General features: G+C 46.1%; 11 protein-coding genes across 11 annotated transcripts, besides 33 other annotated features; all 11 read left to right on the top strand.

Annotated features, from left to right (window-relative positions):
* Positions 1-1,249: part of a sequence feature (areas merged during assembly that could not be assigned to a particular haplotype. This can correspond to areas where the two haplotypes were merged or to regions with more than two copies in the genome that were merged during assembly.) that runs on past the window's edge.
* On the top strand, positions 313-1,311 carry Tc00.1047053506559.400 (hypothetical protein, conserved; the record flags this gene model as incomplete). Its single annotated transcript, XM_816708.1, has 1 exon — positions 313-1,311. The coding sequence occupies one exon, from the start codon at positions 313-315 to the stop codon at positions 1,309-1,311; it is 999 nt and encodes a 332-aa protein (XP_821801.1).
* Positions 1,250-2,452: a sequence feature (areas merged during assembly that could not be assigned to a particular haplotype. This can correspond to areas where the two haplotypes were merged or to regions with more than two copies in the genome that were merged during assembly.).
* Positions 2,019-2,564, top strand: Tc00.1047053506559.380 (centrin, putative; the record flags this gene model as incomplete). Its single annotated transcript, XM_816706.1, has 1 exon — positions 2,019-2,564. One exon carries the CDS (start codon positions 2,019-2,021, stop codon positions 2,562-2,564), a length of 546 nt encoding a protein of 181 aa, XP_821799.1.
* Positions 2,453-3,818: a sequence feature (areas merged during assembly that could not be assigned to a particular haplotype. This can correspond to areas where the two haplotypes were merged or to regions with more than two copies in the genome that were merged during assembly.).
* Positions 2,850-2,953: a sequence feature (A-rich).
* Positions 3,819-4,100: a sequence feature (areas merged during assembly that could not be assigned to a particular haplotype. This can correspond to areas where the two haplotypes were merged or to regions with more than two copies in the genome that were merged during assembly.).
* Positions 3,830-3,870: a sequence feature (CT-rich).
* Positions 3,915-3,949: a microsatellite.
* Positions 3,993-4,034: a microsatellite.
* Positions 4,101-6,652: a sequence feature (areas merged during assembly that could not be assigned to a particular haplotype. This can correspond to areas where the two haplotypes were merged or to regions with more than two copies in the genome that were merged during assembly.).
* Positions 4,167-4,192: a microsatellite.
* Positions 4,720-4,768: a sequence feature (A-rich).
* Positions 4,927-6,147, top strand: Tc00.1047053506559.370 (hypothetical protein, conserved; the record flags this gene model as incomplete). Its single annotated transcript, XM_816704.1, has 1 exon — positions 4,927-6,147. One exon carries the CDS (start codon positions 4,927-4,929, stop codon positions 6,145-6,147), a length of 1,221 nt encoding a protein of 406 aa, XP_821797.1.
* Positions 4,938-4,962: a microsatellite.
* Positions 4,962-5,019: a microsatellite.
* Positions 6,460-6,534: a sequence feature (T-rich).
* Tc00.1047053506559.364 (hypothetical protein, conserved) lies at positions 6,545-7,633 on the top strand (the record flags this gene model as incomplete). Its single annotated transcript, XM_816737.1, has 1 exon — positions 6,545-7,633. The coding sequence occupies one exon, from the start codon at positions 6,545-6,547 to the stop codon at positions 7,631-7,633; it is 1,089 nt and encodes a 362-aa protein (XP_821830.1).
* Positions 6,653-6,809: a sequence feature (areas merged during assembly that could not be assigned to a particular haplotype. This can correspond to areas where the two haplotypes were merged or to regions with more than two copies in the genome that were merged during assembly.).
* Positions 6,810-7,329: a sequence feature (haploid, Esmeraldo-like haplotype).
* Positions 7,330-7,525: a sequence feature (haploid, non-Esmeraldo-like haplotype).
* Positions 7,526-9,120: a sequence feature (areas merged during assembly that could not be assigned to a particular haplotype. This can correspond to areas where the two haplotypes were merged or to regions with more than two copies in the genome that were merged during assembly.).
* Positions 7,757-7,779: a microsatellite.
* Tc00.1047053506559.360 (hypothetical protein, conserved) lies at positions 8,048-10,039 on the top strand (the record flags this gene model as incomplete). The annotated part of the gene is made up of 1 exon (XM_816702.1): positions 8,048-10,039. One exon carries the CDS (start codon positions 8,048-8,050, stop codon positions 10,037-10,039), a length of 1,992 nt encoding a protein of 663 aa, XP_821795.1.
* Positions 9,121-9,259: a sequence feature (areas merged during assembly that could not be assigned to a particular haplotype. This can correspond to areas where the two haplotypes were merged or to regions with more than two copies in the genome that were merged during assembly.).
* Positions 9,260-14,792: a sequence feature (areas merged during assembly that could not be assigned to a particular haplotype. This can correspond to areas where the two haplotypes were merged or to regions with more than two copies in the genome that were merged during assembly.).
* Positions 10,489-10,558: a sequence feature (T-rich).
* Positions 10,593-10,655: a sequence feature (A-rich).
* On the top strand, positions 10,746-12,983 carry Tc00.1047053506559.350 (asparaginyl-tRNA synthetase, putative; the record flags this gene model as incomplete). Its single annotated transcript, XM_816700.1, has 1 exon — positions 10,746-12,983. One exon carries the CDS (start codon positions 10,746-10,748, stop codon positions 12,981-12,983), a length of 2,238 nt encoding a protein of 745 aa, XP_821793.1.
* Positions 13,087-13,122: a microsatellite.
* Positions 13,421-13,447: a microsatellite.
* Positions 13,813-14,244, top strand: Tc00.1047053506559.330 (clathrin coat assembly protein AP17, putative; the record flags this gene model as incomplete). The annotated part of the gene is made up of 1 exon (XM_816698.1): positions 13,813-14,244. The coding sequence occupies one exon, from the start codon at positions 13,813-13,815 to the stop codon at positions 14,242-14,244; it is 432 nt and encodes a 143-aa protein (XP_821791.1).
* Positions 14,475-14,527: a sequence feature (A-rich).
* Positions 14,759-14,780: a sequence feature (AT_rich).
* On the top strand, positions 14,785-15,216 carry Tc00.1047053506559.320 (hypothetical protein, conserved; the record flags this gene model as incomplete). The annotated part of the gene is made up of 1 exon (XM_816696.1): positions 14,785-15,216. The coding sequence occupies one exon, from the start codon at positions 14,785-14,787 to the stop codon at positions 15,214-15,216; it is 432 nt and encodes a 143-aa protein (XP_821789.1).
* Positions 14,793-15,464: a sequence feature (areas merged during assembly that could not be assigned to a particular haplotype. This can correspond to areas where the two haplotypes were merged or to regions with more than two copies in the genome that were merged during assembly.).
* Positions 15,465-19,916: part of a sequence feature (areas merged during assembly that could not be assigned to a particular haplotype. This can correspond to areas where the two haplotypes were merged or to regions with more than two copies in the genome that were merged during assembly.) that runs on past the window's edge.
* Tc00.1047053506559.314 (hypothetical protein, conserved) lies at positions 16,146-16,388 on the top strand (the record flags this gene model as incomplete). The annotated part of the gene is made up of 1 exon (XM_816736.1): positions 16,146-16,388. One exon carries the CDS (start codon positions 16,146-16,148, stop codon positions 16,386-16,388), a length of 243 nt encoding a protein of 80 aa, XP_821829.1.
* Positions 16,575-18,215, top strand: Tc00.1047053506559.310 (hypothetical protein, conserved; the record flags this gene model as incomplete). The annotated part of the gene is made up of 1 exon (XM_816694.1): positions 16,575-18,215. One exon carries the CDS (start codon positions 16,575-16,577, stop codon positions 18,213-18,215), a length of 1,641 nt encoding a protein of 546 aa, XP_821787.1.
* Positions 18,287-18,306: a microsatellite.
* Positions 18,554-18,600: a sequence feature (T-rich).
* Positions 18,686-19,627, top strand: Tc00.1047053506559.300 (G-actin binding protein, putative; the record flags this gene model as incomplete). Its single annotated transcript, XM_816692.1, has 1 exon — positions 18,686-19,627. The coding sequence occupies one exon, from the start codon at positions 18,686-18,688 to the stop codon at positions 19,625-19,627; it is 942 nt and encodes a 313-aa protein (XP_821785.1).
* Positions 19,779-19,813: a microsatellite.
* Positions 19,842-19,910: a sequence feature (A-rich).

The raw sequence follows: 19,916 nt of genomic DNA, 5'->3' as shown, positions 1-19,916 counted from the left end.
TGGGTGTACGTGCGCTTGTTGGAGCTTCTCACGCATGTATACACGCAACTCTGTATTTACATCTCTTTCTCTTGGAACCGGGGGTTAACGTAAAATGCAGTTGAAGCATCAACAGAAGCAGCACCTTTTTCAAATCAAAGAAGCAAACACGATTCAAGAGGGGAAAAGGAGAAAGAGGGAGATAGTGATTGCCGCAAATAGGCCCCGAGTGGAAACAGGAGAGGGGTATTTTTTCCTTTAATTCGTGGTAAAGGCGAGGTGAAATATAAAAAAGAGAAGGACTGTGGAAGAGGGGGTGGATTGCTTTAGACGATGATGCGTCAGTGCCGTCGTCTTTTCATGATGGAGGGGGAACGGAAGTTTACCTTTCCAGGCACTCCCGCATCGCATTCTACCGGTGGTGTGCCATTTTATGGTAATATTTATGCTGGTCGTGTGGACACGCAAAACTACATACCGCCCATGCAGGAGGGTTCGGGTCTTATCAAACCAAAGTCTAGTCTCTGGGATGATCCACAAATACGTGCTAAGATGGATCGTTGTCCATACTTTGCTCTTTGCGATCAGGTTCTGTGGCATAACATGGACCCTGCCTATCTTGATCCCGGGCTTCTCACTGCGGAGGAACATCAACTACTGCTTCTTTTTAGTCGTGCTTACTACGAAAAATGGAAAGCCATACATATGCGTCCTCCCAATACGCTTCCAAGAGTGCGTATCAAGTACGGTGATACTCACTTGCTGGATGAAATGCTGGAGTTGCTGGACGTCCCCGCAAAGGTGCGGCAATCGCTTGTAAAGGAGTTTCAACTGGACGACGCGTCTTTGATTGCCATGAACCCGGATTGCTGGGAGACGGCGTATCTTGATCCATTTAATAGGGACCACTTCTCTGGTCGTGTACTGGAATTTGCTGGTATGGACGAGCCTTTGCGTGAAAAGTTCTTTCTTCTCTTGCAGCAGATGCGCCGTTTTGTTGTGGTACGAAAAGACACATTGGAGGAGCAGCGGATTGTACTTCCCTTCAGTTCAGGTATCACATTATTTGATCTTTACAAGCACTTAGGCCTTACCCCGTACAATGGGCAACTGAAGATGTATGATTACGTGGACTTACAGCAGACACAGCATGTGCTCACTCTCGGGGACGAGGAAACTTACTTTGATTTACTCGTGACAACTTTTTTTAAGGCAAACATCCGCAATGCAACATTGAGTGACGTTGCAGACGATACGGACTACACGGCGCGTTACACCATCACTGTTGAGCCGTACAGTGTTCCAGAGAAGCGCATTGGCCGTTGGTTTTGAACCATTGGCTCAGTAATGGGGCCGTGAGTGCCTTTCTGTGTGTGTGCGTGTGTGTTTTTTTTTCTTTCTTTGGGCTTTTTGTTTGAGTACGCCTTATGAAAGGGAATATGCCAAAAATGGGGGCATGAGAACTGGGAGATGGGGATTTTGTTGCCATCGTCTTGCACCCTCGTGATTTATTTGGCCTGACGGATGTATCTGCAGATTAGTATCGTATTACATGTTTTCATTGCACTCTCTCTTTGCTGTGGGATGTCATTCAGACGATATCATTGGCCGGAAGCCTTGAATTTTGTGGGTTTTTTTTTTTTTTTTTTGCGTGTGTAATGGCCTCTCTGCTCTCTTCTTTTTTCCCCTTTTTACTTTCGAAACCGCTGCGTTGATGACACCCACAGGAAGCACCACCAGTGACCGCAAGGAAGGTATTGGAAGCGGAGGTCGAAAGCAGAACAGAAGCCACCTCCATTTTGCCCCGAATAAAAACAAACAAAAGAAACGACACGTGGAGGCGGTTAGATTTTATTGCTTGAGGTGAAAGAGTGACGACACATCTGCGCCGACTGAAGTGTTTCGCAGCATACATATTTATTTCCTCATCCACACACACACACACACGTGTTTATATTGGCCTCAGCACACTACTGTTGACGAGTCCTTGAAGAAACACAATTGCGACTGCGAGGAAAATTTAAGAAGAAACAACGCACATGTCGACAACACGCGCTGCTGGGGGTCGTTTGACGGCGCCGGTTCGTACTGCGGTTCCGGCAGCACTGCCTCGCAAGCGTCGCTTTGAACTGACAGATGAGCAGCGACAAGAAATTCGTGAGGCGTTTGAGCTCTTTGACTCGGACAAAAATGGGTTGATCGATGTGCACGAAATGAAGGTGAGTATGCGGGCACTTGGCTTTGATGTTAAGAAGGATGAGGTGCTACGGATGATGCAGGATTGTGCCGCCCGTGATCAGCACAATCAGCCGCTGATGGACTTAGCTGGTTTTACGGATTTGATGACGGAGCGATTTGCGCAGCGGGATCCACGGCAGGAGATGATAAAAGCCTTTCAATTGTTTGATGAAAACAACACGGGAAAGATTTCGTTGCGTTCGTTGCGCCGTGTTGCCAGGGAACTTGGAGAAAACATGACGGATGAAGAGCTCCAGGCAATGATTGATGAGTTTGACACCGATCAGGACGGCGAGATAAACCTGGACGAATTTCTTGCCATCATGCTAGAGGATGAGGATTACTGAGTTCCTCACAACTTTGCTCGTATGGACACGAGGCAGGAATAGACCGACGAAAAGAGCAGATGATGAAAGAATAGAAATTTGCTGCACTGCATTTCCCCTGCCCTTTTGTGTGGAGGGCGCAGAGGTGGGGGGCGGTGCACGCAAAGATACATCTCTGCAAAGAAAAAAAAAAAAAAGAAGTATACATTTATATCTGCATGGAGTCTTAGCTTTGCATTGGCCGGTTCCCGAGAAGGCGACTTGTCTTAATGAATGAATGAATGAATTAATTAAACACGCATCATATTTGTTTGCTTGCCTTTTTTTTTTTTTAATTCTTTTCTACTGTGTTTACTTTATTATTATTACCTTCTTTTTATATATTTTTATTTATTTATTTTTTTTATTTTCGTTAGAAAACCCCTATTATATGAATTCACTAAGTATTTTTGAGGCTTGAGAAAAGGGATTAATTGCTGTCAATGACGTCCGAAAAGCTACAAAAGAAATCATGCTCTCTGTTTTCTTTCCTACACACCGCATTGAAAAATCGGGAGAAGGAATGCGGGGGCAAGTGCGGAAGCTGTTCTTGCATACACAGCGATCCGATCCCCATTGGTTTTCGCAAAAATTCATCTACCTTGCAGTAAAGAAAGTCCGGATCACTGCATCTCCATCGAAGGACCATTTTCTTGCTGTGTAAATACGCTGACTATCACTGACGCTAAAGAATTATCTTACAGGAGGGCCGGTGTTTCTGGTTCTTTTGGTTGTAACCGCCCCGACCTTCTTCGGATGTCATTTTCCAGGGGTTTGCTGCCCTGTGGTCGCCAGTATTCCCTAGAGAGCGAATGCAGCTCCACTTACAATGGCGGGGATGCAAAAACTGGGATGCACGAGCCGCCCTCAATCATGACCCGCAGTCAAAGGGCGTTACTGGTAGAGACGTGGCTGGATGACCAGTCCGAGGTGAAGTGAATGAATAAATAAGAAGACAAAAAAAAACATGTCATGTACGAATTCTCGCAAATTTCATTGCCGGGGCAGCGAGGAGAGCATGGCTGAGGACAATGATCGTGCTGGGATCTGCGAAAAAGTGCGGCATACACCGCCAACCCCATTCCCATTTTTTTATAATAATTCTTTCTGCCTTTTAGGCACAGGCGGCGGTGGTGATGAACACACAAGAAAACGCACATCCAGTACAAACCGCATTGAACGACGACAGAAAAATCGAATACGACAGCAAAAAAAAAAAAAAAAAAGGGGGGGGGGGGAGGGGGGACAGAAGAAAAAAAAAGGCAAAAGGAAAGAAGAGAAGAGAAGACAGCGGGGAATTCCTGAAGATCTTCTTTTTCTTTCCTTGCGCCCTTTTTTTTTTTTTTTGTTTGTTTGTTTGTTTGTTTTGTTTTTGTTTTTACCCATTCCCCCCTACAACACAGCCTTTTTTTATTTTTATTGTTATTATTATTATTATATTATTATATTATTTTTTTTTAATTTTGATTTCCCTGTAAGGACGCACATTCTTGTGTGTGTGTGATGTGGGCAATCACTAAAACGGGGTATTCCATCATTTGATAACGACAACAATAGACGACGGAAAGAGAGAGTGAGAGAGAGAAGAGAAAAAAAAAAAAAAAAAAAAAGATAAGAAGTGGGACTGAAACATACATAAGTCGACATAAATATATATTTTTATGCCCAGTACTTTATTACTTACGCGCGGTGTACTTATGTATACATACATGGTTGCATGCATGCAATACTATGGGTGGAATGGGGATTACTTAGGCATACTTATAAAGTTATAAACTTATAATTAAGTGAAGACCTATAAAAATGAATGTTGTGGTGTTAGGAGTGGTATTCAGATTTATTTATTGAATTGGGAAAGTGAAATAGATGAACAGAAACGTGTAAATACACACCGAGTCCTACTTGTGTGTAACCACACTAACAAAAACGTACATTTATAATTCGCTAACGAAAGAGAATTGTAGGAAGATGCGTTTTCAGCTTGGTGGCTTTGAGGGAGGCAATATTTCCTTGTGTTTTTTCTTTTTTGTTTGTGTACGTCATTGTTGTACGATTCACATGTGTCTTTTGAATTTTTTTTTTTTCTTTTTTTTAGCTTTCGTACGTGTGTTGGGCAAGAAGATTCCCACCCTCCCCTTTTTTTTTTTTTTTTTTGATTTAGTTTTGTTCTTGTAATTATTGTTGTTACTGCTGTGATTGGGTGTTGTCTTATCACCTTTTTTAGAAAATTTCTGCGCATATTTTTTTTTTATTGATTTGGGAATTCCCGTAGCCGTGAGTGACCATGCGGCTCAGCAAAGGACGGTGCAGATCACGTGCTCTGCCTCGCGGGAACAGTGCGTAAATGGATAATTGTCTCTCTCTCTCTCTCTCTCTCTCTGTGTGTGTGTGTGTGTGTGTGTGTGTGTGTGTGTGTGTGTGTGTGTGTGGGTGGGTGAATGGTTGCATTGTGGATGTTTATTGGATGTCTACTCATTGCGCCGTTTGTTTGTTTTTTTTGTTTTTTCCCTCTTGTTGTTTCTTCTTACTGGTTTATACATGCGTGCTCCGCATGGGCTTTGCTACGGCTGGTCGTTGTGACGCCGTGCATTTTTGGCGGCAGAAGGTGAATATCGCCGAAATATCTTCCAGGAGAAGGGAGAAACGAAGCGGGCACATTGGCGGTGTGGCGAGAGGATTAATGCAGGAGGAACACACGTTTGATGATCCAGAGGCGGCATTTTTTACCCCGAGCCTTTCCATTGCTACTGGTGACACTCAAATTTATGCCGCGCCGCTGGAGAATTACAGCAGAGAGAATGAGGCGCAGCATGACGAGCTAAAGACTTTTCTTGGCGAAACAGAGGAGTTGGAAGATGAGAAAGAAGCGTACGCCTCTTTGTTTCATGAGGGTATGAATGACGATGAGGAGGCGACATATAAACAGCAGATGGGACAACAGGCTTTGAGTGGGATGGAAGGCGACGAGGCCACATTTGATGCTGGCATATTCTTTGTGGGTAAGGATGACAATGATACGGGTAATGTTGATGGTGACGGGAATGAGGCCAATGTTGGTGGCGCATTTGAGTCAGAAGAGTTTCAACATGATGATGCGGATAGCGGAGACGAAGACGAAGACAATGTCACCTCGGAGAGGAGTAACAGGCTCAAATTCCCTCTGTCGCGTGTCCGGGAGCTGTTGAAATTCCACAGTAACTTCTCCATTGTGGCGAAGGACGCGGGTGCGGTGGCTGGGGAGTCGGTGGTGTTGATGCTGCAGGACTTGACAAGGCTGGCGGCGGCGGAGGCTGAGCGACAGAGGCGGAGGACAGTGACGTACGCGGATATTGCGCGGGTGGTGCATCACTTTGACCGCTTCTCATTTTTATCGGACATCATCCCACCCGTTTCGGTAGTGGCGGGCGGTGCAAAAGCGGTGGCTGTCGGTTCTGCCACTTCTCTTGCGGCCGAATCGAAGACAAGCCGCAGCGCCGCTCGTGAGGGAGCGGTACGAGCGCAGCTGAAATCAACGGAGACTGGGGGCGGCGGTGCAAGTATGCGACAGACGACACTTCGCTTTTGAAGTTGCAGCCAACGGCAAACGGCTTTTAATTTCTTTCTCTCTTTTTTTATTATTACGTTCTCTTATATTACAGGCCGGTTTGGGCTTCAACTGCCGTTACTGTCTGCCCGTGCGTAATATCCCTCACTGCTTGTGTCTTTCTTCTTTGACTTTTGTGGGGAATAGGCTTCATAGTCCCCTCTGCATCACATCCTTGGGGGTGGGGCGCAAGGGAAGGGCACGAGGCAACATAATTCCGTTTAAAAAGTAAAAACTGAAAGGGGGGGGAAGAAAAGAGCAGAGGGTGAGAGAAACCAACAGCCACAACAACGCAAAAACGAACAAATAAAAGGAAAACAGAAAAGAGAAAAGAAAAAAAAAAAAAAAAAGGAGAAGGTGAAAAAAAAATTACGCGTATATGATGAGCGTCTCTGTTCCCACCACACCGCACCACGAGAAGGATCGTGTACCACATTTGATGTCCGATGAGGAGCTGCGGAATGAGTACGTGCAGCTGCGCAAGAAGAATGCCTCACTAAATGACGAGTGCGCCTCCCTTCAGATGGAAATAAACGCCATTTATGAGGAGTCGGTTCGCCTTCAACAAAGCACAGAGATCGAGGAAGAGAAGTTGGCAAACCAGCTGCTCCGTCGTCTTCAGTCGGAGGAATTGCAAAAACGTCGGTTTCATGACCTTATCCGCCGCGAAGAAGCCGCCCGCCAAAAGATCATGAACCAAATCGCCCAAATCCGGACCGAGAAAACAGATTTGGCAGGACAACTGGGGAAGCAAGAGTCGCTGATGCTTCAGCTGCAGAAGAAGTTAATGGAAGTGGTGACGAAGAAAAGTGAGGTGGAACGTGAACTACTGAAGGAACGTCGTAGATACTTGGATGTGCTCTCCACGCAATTGGGTCTTCTTATAGAAGGATCCCTCAATGAAAAGAATGGGGAAAAGGCCTCTGACGCCGGCCAAAGCGTTGACGCAAGCGAGCAGAAACCAATGGAATCATCATCAATGGATGCGGACAATAAAACAATCAATTGTGCCACTTCCATCCCTGCATTTGAGGCCGCTACAACTGATACTCATGTAGCTATCAATCGCCTAGAGAAGCAGCTCAACCGTCTTCTCTGCGAGCACGCTGCTGCGGTTCAGAATTTGACAAGTAATGAGGTGTGCTGTGCGGAACTGGCAAAGAAACTGGACACCATACAGCAGGCCGCTTTCCTAGACCGTGCACGAGCGTCCAAGCTGAAGGAGGAACTCAAGGAAGCCAAATCTCGCTTAGCGGGACTGGAGCGTCAGATGTCACAGATGAGCAGCTCGGCTATTTCGGAAGAGAGTTCTGGTATACCAACACCAACGTTGTGTTGCCTTAGAAGCTTCTCACTGCGTGGCCGAACAAGGGGGGCTCTGTCATCACGTCAACGTGAGACAAGTGTCAGTTTCCAACCTTCCGTCGATGCATCGGATACAGGAGATGACTCACGCTCTTGTGCATGAGGGGAGTTTTGTATTCTTATTTATTTGCTTTAGAAAAGGAGGAACATTTAACACATCTGCCTGCACGAGAGAGAAACTGCGAGGCAGAATACGAGGGAGAAAGAGAAAAAAGCGGGCAGAAGCAAAAAAAAAAAAAAAAAAAAAAAGGAAGGAAAGGAAAGATCTGCATTGTTACGGCAAATAATAGGAAAAAAAAGAAAAGAGAATTCAAAGGGCGAACAACAAAGAAACGAGAAAAGGCGAAAACAACAAATAGGGGCATAAGTGCTGTACCCGGTCATGTCATCTTTTTTTTTTTATTTTTGTTTCACCCAGCGACAAAAGAAGTACGAGAAGGAAGTGAGGGGTTCCTCCCACAATAATACTTCAAGGAGCGAAGGACAGAGAAAGAAGGACGGGGAGGGCATCTAGAAGATGGACGAACCTCTCCAGCAGTGGCGAGACCAACGGGAAACGGGAGAGAGACACCGGAAACCTACCATTTGTTTTTTGGTGAGGTTTGACGCCGCTCCGTTGGAGGCTGCCGACGGCGTGTTTCGCGGCGCTCAGGCATTTCGATCCCCTTCGGAGATTGTGGTGCCGTTGAAGATGGCACTTGAAGAGGCCTCTTTGACTGCTTTACAGTCTGACTTCATGTCTCGCACATTCCGTCGATTTCCACAGCTCTCGAATCGTACTGTGGAAGCCTTTTTCGTTAGTGCTGAGGAACATTTTATGGCGTCGAGCACAGGCTTGAGCCGCCCGTACTTGTTGCGTCTAGATGCGTGCATGAACGGGGATGATACACTGGATAGCTTTTTTACCCCTGTAGCTACAAATGCTCCTATTGTGTATGAAGTCATTGCACACTGGGCCCCTGAAAAACTGACGGACACCGTCTCCAGTCACATCACCTTGGAGGGAGAAGAAGAAGAGGAGAATGGAGACGCGTTACCCAGTGACACGGTCTTAGAGGATACCATTCCGGCACCTGTTGTTTACCCTTTTGCACATCGTTGCACCTATGCGAGATTGATACCAATTCAGCCAGAGACTCCGGTCACAGATGGTTCTACGATTGATGAAGTGAAGGCAGAAGCCCCTCCTATTCTCAACGCCATGAGGAGGAAAGAAGCCGCACGAATGGCGCGACGGGAGATGGAATTTGTGGAGGGCACTGAACGAAGGAAACTTCTTGAGGAAGAGCATAGCGCACGCGGTGCGGTTGCTGAATTAGAAGAAGAGAGCCGAATACGAACAGTAACACTGCTTCGTTTGATGTATGATGACGTTCCGGAATGTGGCGTCAATTACATTCAATCACTTGCACCAAGACAGCGCTACCCGGTGGACACGTTGCCGCTCGCTCCCTTTCCGAGTTCAGTGTATATGAAGGGATTATCGAAGTGTGCGGAAGAAACTGCCCGGCTTTCTCATGTCTTTGCGACAACCGGGATATCTGGCTCGGCGGCGGCCGCCACCAAACGTGAAGATACTTTGGTTACACCTGTTCCGGCTGATAAATTAAACACCGAAAAAATTCAAGAAGAAACCCAGGAGGCTATTCCGTGTTCCGACACCGGGGAAGAACTCGTCCGGCACTATGCCGATTTGCGCCGCGACTTATTATTATGGGAGCGTACGACGTTTCGGGCTCTTACGACGGAAATGCGTCGCATTCTTGAAAAACAGAAAAAAATAGATGAGGAAATTGTGCAAGGGGCTTTTTTGGAGGAGGTGGAAAACGCATCTATACTTGACTTTGACAGCTATGCACATCATTACAGCCATGAACATCTTCTTGAGGGGCGCAGCGACACTCCGGACACGGTGACAAATTACATTCCTGGTGAATGCAAGGGTTCAAGCCATGTGGCGTCTCTCGTCTTCAAGCGACCTACAGAATCGCCTAAGTTTCCAGCGGCGCAGAAGGAGGTGGAGACCACTGCAGGAGCTGAGGTGGGGGCAACCCCCACAACTTTATCTTTACCAGGGGCTATTGGAACACCTTCTCTTTCTCTGCCAAGACCACGTTCTCCTCGTTCCCTTTTGGCGGAAGAGAAGCAGTTTCGTGAGGCACTGGAGCGAAGCAAAGCGCGCGCCAAGGCGGCTTTGGAAGCTATTGCCCTTGTTGACAGGCACTGGCATGAGCCTGTTGCGTTTAAGCTTGCGAAGCATCGACTTTTGCTTGATGAGAAGGGGTCGAGAAATGCGATCCTTGCAGAGGAGATGGAGAGCTGGGAGAATCATGTTAAAGAAGTCAAAAAAGTAGAAATAGGTTGGGTAATGAAAGCCATTTCTGCTCGAAAGCATCTTTTTGGTCCAGTTATTGGGGAGGAAGAAAAGTTTAGAGCAGATCTTGACGAGCAACAAGAGCGGCATTTTGCAATGCTTCTTTCCTTGTATTATCTGGGCATGGAGAGATAAGTAAATCTTGTATGATCAAAACGGGCTGCAGATGTATAGTCAGTATTTGTATTGTTTCCATTATAAAGATGATGATGATTATTGTTTTTCCAGTGATTCTTGTAAAATGACTGTTATGCGATTTACTTCTGGCTGAGGCAGTGCTTTTTGTGCATACATCATGTAGACCTCCTTGCTTTATGTGTTCTTTTTCTTTGTTGTTGTTTCCTCTTCTTCTTCTTCTTTCTTTGTTCTATGTATTTTGTTGTTGCTGATTTCTTGAAGCGGTCAGTGGCCCATTTCTTTCGGTCCTTCGCCCACTTTGTGTGCGCACGCGTGTAAGAGGAGGAGAGAAGAGAGAAAGAAACACATTTTACCGTAAGGAAAGAAAGCACCGATAAAAATCCCTCTTTTTTTTTTTGCCTTTCCCTTCTTTCCGGAAAGAGGAAGTTACAATAAAGAGCGGGACGACAAGAACGAAAAAAAAAACACGCACACGGAAAAGAAAAGCAAAACAAAACAGGCCAAAAACAAAAACGAGCTTCAGACCAAAGACACCCCGTTCGCCGTGTGATTTATTTGTTTTTTTTGTTTTTTTGTTTGCTTGTTCCACACCTCATTTTTTTTTTTTTTTTTTGCCCGCCTGTTTGTGTGTGTCTGCGTGGTCGTGGGCGCATGTAGTGGTTGACAGCTGTGGTGTTTGAGAGAAGGGTGTGACTTTGTGAAAATGGCCTTTCGACTTATTTTTGAACGTCGGTTGGCGCCACTCTCGAACAGTTGTAGGCGTTGCTGCCGCACGATGTTTTCTGGTCCCACGCCGCGAATTACTTCTGTGACGCGTAGTGGACTGAGAGGATATGTATTGTGGCAATCTCCACCTCATGGGAGTTGCATCTGCCCTGCGCTTTCCTCTTCTAGAGCTTTTATTCACTCGCCAGAAAGGACAACTATGGCTTCTTCGGAGGAATTGCTTGAGAGCCTTCAACGGATTGTTGGCTTAGATGAGAAGAACTCCAAGGACCTGTCTACAAAACCAGAACGCGTGCAAGACCTCCTTGGCTTCTTTGCGAATCAAAACATGACACCAGAGTCCCCTCGCGAGCAAAAAGTGATGCTTTTTAACTTGTGGGCCAAGGTTAAGCTTCCCAGGCACCGCGATCTTCTTGCAGACTACGTGAAGAGGAAAAAGCTGGATTCAACCCAAAAGGTGGATGCCGCCATACGCTTTGTGGATGCCATGAAGGAAGATGCTCTCTTTGATGCTGCAAAATTTGAAAAGGAATGTGGCGTGGACGTGGTTGTCTCGAAAGATGATACATTGCGGCTCGTAAAGACGGCATTGGCAGAGGAAGACCTCAAGGCATTGAAAACGTCATGGGTGAAAAACCCGAACATGCTGCTTGGCAAGATGAAGCGGGTACCGGGTTTGCAATGGGCAGACTTTGCTCTGGTGAAGGCCATCCTTGAGGAGTTGGTACCGCCCATGATTAAGGATGTTGTCATTGATGAGGCTGAACCCAAGACAGAGGAGAAGACCACCTCTCCACCTCGCACGAAAGGCGCTGAAGTGGCAGCGACGCAAAAGTGCCCACGCAACGCGGATTGGAAATGTGTTGTGGATCTGCATTCACTCCATCGCATCGGTGATTTATCTTCTATGCAGGAAGGTACCAAGGTGCGTGTTGTGGGATGGGCACACCGAGTTCGTCATCAATCGCGTCTTTCATTTGTGGTACTGCGTGATGGATCTGGGTACATTCAAGCCGTATTCAATGGTGAAACAGAACCCTTTCACCGCGAAACGTCTTTGGCAATTCGCGGTACACTGAAGTACGAACCCAAGGCTGCTACTGAATTGCAGCCACCATACGAGCTTCATGTGGATGAATACGCCATTATTGGTAACTCGGATGGCAGTATTGAGAACGCTATTACCCCTGAAAGCTCCCCTGATAAATTGTTGGATGATCGTCATTTGGTGCTTCGTGGAACCTATGGCTCAACAACCATTAAAGTTCGTCACGAATTAATTCGAGCTTTTCGTGAATACTGTTGGTCCGTAAATATGTTTGAAGTAACACCACCAACTCTTGTACAGGCTGAGTGTGAAGGGGGATCTACGCTTTTTGATGTCATTTACTACGGAACGACGGCTCACCTTACACAGTCTTCCCAGTTATACCTTGAGACATGCACTTCTTCAGTGGGAGATGTGTACTGTATTCTTCCCAGTTATCGAGCTGAGAAATCCAAGACGAGGCGTCACTTGAGTGAATACACACATTTGGAGGTTGAGTACAGTATCTGCGACTTTGAGCTTTTCCTCTCAAAACTGGAAGATCTTATTGTGGGAGCATTCAACCGAACAATTGAGCGGGCGGGAGATTTGATCGCCTTTATGAATCCGGAACAGTTGGTGGATCCAAAGGCAAACCCATTTGATCCCAACAACTGGAAGTTTGCACCCAAGAAGCCGTTTAGGCGTCTCAAGTATGCTGACGCCATTAAATTATGCAATGATAACGGCATTTTGAACCCAGAGACAAATGCACCATTCCAATTTGGTGACGACATCACGGATCAGCCGGAGCGGGCCATGGTGGCGATATTGGGGGAGATGGTGTTCATGACACATTTTCCTGCGGTAATGAAGTCTTTCTACATGGCCCGAGACCCAGAGGATCCGACACTTACAGAGTCCGTGGACGTTTTGGCTCCTGGTATTGGGGAAATTGTCGGCGGCTCTATGCGTATGTGGGATCATGAAGAACTGATAGAGGCGTACAGGCGTAAGGACCTTGACCCAAGTGTGTATTATTGGTACACGGAGCAGCGCAAGTATGGCTCCACCCCACATGGAGGCTTTGGTTTGGGAATGGAGCGCTTCTTGGTGTGGCTGCTGAACTTGGACTCGGTCAGGGAGGCATGTCTTTTCCCGCGTTACATGGGAAGATGCAAGCCGTAGCTAGGAGGACAGGACTAAGGAGAAAAAAAAAATTCATCGGTAGTAATATTAGCATACATAAATGAAGCGAAGAATCCGCAAGAAAACAGAAGGAAAAAAAAAAAGAGAGAGAGAGAGAGAGAGAGAGAGAGAGAGAGAGGAAAAGGGAAAAGACAAATAGGAATGAAAGATAAATAGGGATAAAGCGTTAGTCCCATTGTTAAAACGAAATTAGGAAAAGGTTTAATGAATTTGTCGTGGTTTACGATGAGCGTCTTCAATGAGTATTATTGAAGTGAATTAAAAAAGAAGCACATCTTATACTATTACATTCTTTGGGCGTGTATATAAAAATATAAATGTAAGTAAATAAATGTTTACTTGTCGTTACATAAATAAATACATATAAAATATATTGAAACATATGTGGTATATCTGCATGTTCGCTTCACCCCATTTCTCTCTCTCTCTTTCTCTCTCTCTCTTGACTCTTGTGAATTTGACGAGGAAATAATTTTTTTAAATGTTTTTTTGGAATGCTCGCAGGGGCGAGTGGAGGTTTCTCCGTCTTATGATTATATGAATTCTCATTTCCTCCCCCTCCTCCGCATTCCTTTGTGCTCTTACTGTGCTACTTTCTTGTTGTTGTTGGATCCATTGACAAAAATTTGTAGTTTTTTTCTTTTTCTTTTTTTTTCCTTCTGCTGCAGCTGCACCACTTGGGAGCGCAGCACACGGGCAAGACGTCTCTCACCCCCACCCCACCACACCCCGATACGCGCAAAAGCAAATTAGGGGAAGGAGTGGGGAAGAGTGGGACGGTGTGTGTGTGTGTGTGCTCAGGGGGGAAATGATACATTTTATCCTTTTGCAGAACCGGATGGGCAAGACAAGGCTTGCCAAGTTTTACGTTCCATGCGACGACGCCGAACGGGAGAAAACAAAGCGAGAAGTGCATGCGCTCATCAATGGCCGCGATGCGCGGATGTCCAACTATGCCGTCTGTGGCTCCCTAAAACTTGTCTACCGCCGTTATGCCGGATTGTTTTTCTGCTTTGGCATTGAAAAGGACGACAATGAACTCTTTTACATGGAATTTATTCACCTGATGGTGGAGGTGCTTGACATGTTCTTCAGGGACGTTTGTGAGCTTGACCTTGTGTTTAACTTCCACAAAGTCTACCTGATCATAGACGAGATGATTCTGGCGGGAGAGGTAGAGGAGGTGTCACGCGCTGTCATCATGGATCGTCTCAGGACTCTCGACATCACAAACACGTGAATGGGAGCACAACGATGATTGGCTGCCGCTTGAGTGGGTAATTTGCTGGAGAAGAACACTTTGGCCGCGAAGGTGAAATGTAAAGTCGGAAAAAAAAAAATAATTAGAATGCTGGCGGATATGTTAAGGTGTCACCGAAAAGTGGTGAGAGAGGCCGCAATGCGGGCGTTCGAAAGAAAAGAGAGCTGAGGGAAGGAAGAAAAGGGAAAAGACCCTGGCCCCTCTTACTGTTTTCTTTCTTTTTCCTTTGTTTTTTTTATGTCTCCTTTTCCCCTTTTTGCTTCGGACTGGAAGGATTTGTGTGTGCGTGTACAGTTTGTCTGCTTCTTATTTTTGGGACGACGCGAGGCGCCTTGTGTTGCGGCCTTCGATGCTCTCTGTGCGCCGTCGCAGGGGCCGATACGCAAATCACTTTTTTTTTTTCTTCCCCATAATCTTCTCCTCAAGTGGTCTTTGGGCCCTTTCAATAGCCGCTGCCTTTATTTTTGCCGTTGTGTGTAGTGTCGCTCACCTCTTTTTTTATTTATATTTATTTTCGTAATGCTCTCATGGGACCGATTCATATTTCCTGCGGGCCTTTTGCTCCTCGCCCACAGCGTCTACCTTGCGCTGTGCATTCGTGAGCAGCTTCAGGAGCACCACCACAGTGGCGGCGGCGGCAGCGTGACTTCCGCATACTTCCCCATGTCATCGTACCCAACAGGCGTCATGGCTCATATGAATGCGTCCACTTTACCCATTTTTGTAGAGCTGTTGGTTGGTGTTGTCGTCGCCATTGTTGGTTTTGTGAAGCAGTCGACATTTAAGCGAGCGCGTCTTATTGACAAGAACTGCCACCAGCGTTACGACGATACAATTTTTACGGGAGTAGGCTTCATGCACTTCAACCATCGTGGTTCTGTGATGGGTAACCACTCGGGCGGGGCCGTAAACGGTGACGCCTCCGTCTCAACATCAAAGAAGAAGGTGTGAAAGGATGGTGGCGAGGGAAATGTGAAACACACGCACAGAAACAGGAAAAAAAAAAAGAATGAGAGAAAATATTTATGCATGCATATGTGCATACCATAAAAACTAATGAAAGCTGCGAAAAATAATGGGGTTTGCTGCTTTCTGATCTTTTTTTTTTTCTTGGCATGTTTTTTTCTTTTGTCTTGGTCATTGTTGCTGCCTTTTTTTTTATATTTACTTCTGTGCTGCCATTTTGTGCGTATCTTCCACTTTCCTTCTTTCTGTGTGCGTGTATGTGTGTGTGTGCGGTCAATGAAGGCGGGTGATTCCGAGGCCAAAGTGTGACGCATGCGAGGGCCGCGGGGTGCGTGCAAATGTGCCGGTTACTGGTATATTTTTAGACAGAAGAAAACAGAAGGTGAAGTGCGGAAGAGGAGGATTGGAAGAGAAGGGATAAGAAAGGGAGGAAAACGCGGTGGGTGTGGGTGGGTGCACCCGAAGAGATGACGCAAACCATGCAGTTATTTGTACATATGCATGCAGACAAGCAATAGCATCATTGGGTAGCCTCCAGCCACCCCGCGAACAACCGAGACGGAGGAAGCGAATACAAGAGTAATTTTTGCGCTGAGAGCGACCGGTCCGAAAGAACAAGGGAGAGAAAAGTCTGCAATTGCTTGCGTAATGAGGCGCCTGCTGCAGGGATTGCATATATTCACCTTGTGCTTTTTCTATCCGTTTCTCTTGGGGATTTTGAAGGAAAAGGGAAGAAACGACAAAAGAGACGCAAGGGGCGTGGGGGATCAAGAGAGGAATTGGTTCTCGATTATTGCGGCTGTTGATCCATTATAACCTTAGTCCATATACCCTTTCTTAATATACACATACGGAAGGGGGGGCGAGAGAGGGGAGAAACAACTGATTTTAGTTTACTTGGACGCTTGTCATTGATGTTGCGCAGGAACACGTTGGCGTTCTCTTTGATTCGCCAAACGCTGCCGCTTCTAGGCAGCAAAGGTGGAACGCCGAAGCGAAAGAAGAATCCCATGCAGCTGCGTCGGAAGGTGTACGGCCTGCACTTCAAGGAGAAGTACTTGAAGACGGAGGAGTGGTATTACTGTCCACTTTGTGCTGAGCCAAAGAAACAGGGGGAGTGGTGTCGCCGTGAGGACTGTCGCCAAATCAAGCCGTAGGCTGGGCGGTATTTGAGAACGAAGGGAGTTTCTGGTGTGGGATAGCGAAGTGTTAAAGGAGCATGAAGGAACTTCTTTGCGTTTGAAGGCGATCCCAGTAATAACGAAGATGTTTTTTTATTTTTTTTTTCTTGTTGTATATCATTGTTGCTGTCTCTTTCTTCTGGACGTTGTTGTTTTTCTTCCATGGGCCTTTTGTGTCACATGTTGGTTTTATTTCTGCTTTTAACGTATGTACTTTTGTGTGTGTGTGTGTGTTCAATTGAGGAAGAAATAATGGATTTGATTTTTGCTGAGGGAACACGGACGCCTTCTGCAAAGCCCTTTGCGATTCCTTCCGAAGTGAAATCCCGTCTACGTGCGAGAAATCCGGCAGAACGAGAACATGTAGGAGGAACAGAAGAAGCGGGGAAAAGAAAAGAGGATGAATTTAGTGGGGCAGTGGCGGCACGAGGCCTGCCAGGATCCCTAGTGAAGTACATTCAACGATGCATCGAGTACGGTCAGAACTCTACACACCTGGAGGAGGAGTTACAGGCAGCAAACGGATTGACAGATTCTACGCGACGGTTGGCTGCGTTGCAATCGGCTCTTTCTATTCTATGTCACATAGCCGCCATGGACAAGTCCTATTGTTTTATTTCCAGTCGTTCAACAGCGCCCCGGAAACAACCACTCGCCAGAACAAGCAGGAACCGAAGCCAAACCACGAAGCTCATTTCAGATCCATTTTTCTCACTCTCAGATATTTACACGACCGTCCGAAGTCTAAAGTTGGAGTATGAGGATGTACTGAAACAACAAAAGAGTGGGATTGGTAAGCAGGAACATATGAGTGTAAATTCGGTAGCAGCCTCTGTTTCCACTATCGAGGCACGAGTGGATGCCTCACTGGCTTTATTGGAGTTTACCGTATTGCAGATGCTTCTCAACTTTGATCGAGCACGTGATATTTCGGTTGGGTACGTTGCTGACATGCTGCGAACGATGCCGCAGATTTTTGCCACGGAGAAAAGGCCTCTCACAGTTCTGCAGGGTGACGATGGTAAAAATAGAGAAAGAAAGCGTTTTCGCGATGGTGGAAATGTCGTTGACGATGTGGCTAATGCGGCAAATTCAATTGTTTTGAAAGCACTTCAAGCGCTGAAAAGTAAAGATTGCTTTCGCACCTTGAGCCGGGCAAACAGCGGTAATACTGTTCGAGCATCGGATGGTTCGCTGCCGGTGTCATTTGATGGGATGATGACCAACGCACTGGATGGCACATACAGAGGGCGTGGTATTTACGGTGCATTGCATGACGTGAAGATGCTTCTGTATGGATTATATGCCACCGCTCCCTCTGAACAGGAGGAGCATATCACATTAGCGCGTCTTCAGTTTGAGCATTCATTAAGAGAGGAATATGACCTTTTTTTGCGCAAGACAGGGCTCCGTGGAGAGGTGGAAGATCCGCTATTGCCAGAGAGAACCATGTTTGACGTGAATCCACTTTTTGCAGACGCCGACTCCACATCCTGCACTGATACACAGTTAAAATCTTTGAAGCTGTTAGATTTGATTCGTGAGGTGGATAACGAGAATTGGTTTGAGTACCCCGTGTTCGACATGGCCAATATAGAGCTAAGTAGCATCGAGAAATGGGTACGTGGCTCGATATTTGGTATGAAGACAAACCGTGAAGCCTTTTTGGCTCTCCGAAACGTTTTGGAGCAGATGGTGGATAACTGTGTGTTGAGCTATGGGCCAACCAGCCCATTTTCTCAAGTCATCACATTGATGCGGCAGCGTTTGGTTGATGCTGCCCGCGAGGTGGGCCTGTTGTGATGACATTTACGACGAGGAGGAGGAGGAGTGCGGAGTATTCTTCAGGAAACGGGTTTGAGGCGGCCACGTTGTTTTTTTTTTTTTTTTTTTTAGCAGCTGTGGCACATATAAAAAAAGATGCATTTTGAAGCAACCCTTTTCCCCTCTCAAAATAAATAGATGTAAGAACGGCAGCTAAGGAAGAAATAAAAAAAAAAAAAAAACGAAGAAGGCAGAAAGATGAGTCTTTGCTGGTGATATTGCTTTTTTCTTTGGGTTGTATTCTCCGCTTTGTGTGATAGGGGTGTTGAGACATCGGCAGTGGAAATAGACGAAGCCAACGAACGTACACACACACCAAAAAAAAAAAAAAGCAACGACAAGAAGAAAAAGAAAAAAAAAAAAATAATCCAAGAAGAGACTGGGCGAGAGAGTTGGAGGAAGCAACAACAAGAAAGGACAAGAGCAGACAAGGAAGAAGGAAATTCAGCATGCTCACTGTGCATTTTCGTCTGGATTCCACTCTACAGGAGGCTTTTGCAACCTTTCGGGAGGCGAATGCGCCGTTTCGCGCTCTTTTGGTCACGGTGGAGGACGAGGTCATGCGGCTTCATGGAAAGATGCTTGAGTCCAGCGCAAACATGGACAATGACCTTGCCAAGGTTAGAGAGAACATTACGACGGAGAAGCTGGAGGCCGCTTTTATTATTGTAAAAATCAGTGAGGGAGAATTTGCTCTTGTGTCGTTCTGTTTGGATAGTCTGAAGCCAAGGGTCAGGATGTTGTATGCGTCAGGTGCTGGGCATTTGGCAGATGTCTCCGGATTAAACTATATTCTAAAGGAACACGCGATGCGTGTGGAGGAAATTACATCATCGCTTTTTGCAAAGGAAAATTCTGCTAGTCGTACAGAACTTATGACGGAAAAGGAAAAGCTTTACGCCGCTATTGAAAAAATGGAAATTGCACCAATGCAAATGGCAATGCCGGGTGTCACAATGCCAATCACGGAAGAAGGGGTGAATCTACTGAAGGGGCTCAGCCGGGGTGATTTGAATGCACTATCCTTTGCGGTTGACACGGACAAAATTATAGTGGATAAAGTGCTTGAGGCTTCAGAGGATTTATTATCGTCATTGTCAGAGTTTGTGGAGACTGTGAAAGTTCTCCTCCCGGAAGACCACCCACGTTTCGTTCTGCTCCGTTTTCCATCAAACGAAACTGCAAATATAATAATGGTGTACGTTTCCCCCTCAGCATCCAAACCGCGAGAGAGGATGGCATATGCCTCCTCCAAATCCTCCTTTGTGTTGCAGGCAGAACAGCATGGAATTATTTTTTTGCGACGGTCGGAGGTGGGCAGTGTGGATGAGTTGCAGGAAGTTGTCGCGGACACATTTGGCATGGAGCAGAAAGAGGGAAGCGAGGAGTGACCAAAAACCCCACGCCCTCACAGTGAAAAAGAATGCCTCTTTAGGGAACAATAAAGAATACATCTACATGCGTGTGTGAAGGAGAGTCTAGAATGTGTAAGGCCTTCAGTTTGAGCCAATGTATCGCAACAATTTGGGTTTGACTTTCTCCTTTCCTTTTTTTTTTTTTTTTTTTTCTGTTTTCTTGCGTGTGTTTGTGAAGTCCTTCCCATCGTTGTTGTTGTTTGTTTGTTTTTTCGCTCTTTTATCGCCATTTTTTTTTTTCCTCTTTTTTTTTATTTTTGAATCC

The sequence above is a fragment of the Trypanosoma cruzi genome, genomic scaffold, assembly GCF_000209065.1.
Source record: "Trypanosoma cruzi strain CL Brener 1047053516623 genomic scaffold, whole genome shotgun sequence".
In the NCBI taxonomy this organism is placed as follows: Eukaryota; Euglenozoa; class Kinetoplastea; order Trypanosomatida; family Trypanosomatidae; genus Trypanosoma; species Trypanosoma cruzi.
The sequence above is the reverse complement of the archived record's forward strand: the minus strand, read 5'-3'. Positions and strand labels throughout refer to the sequence as shown.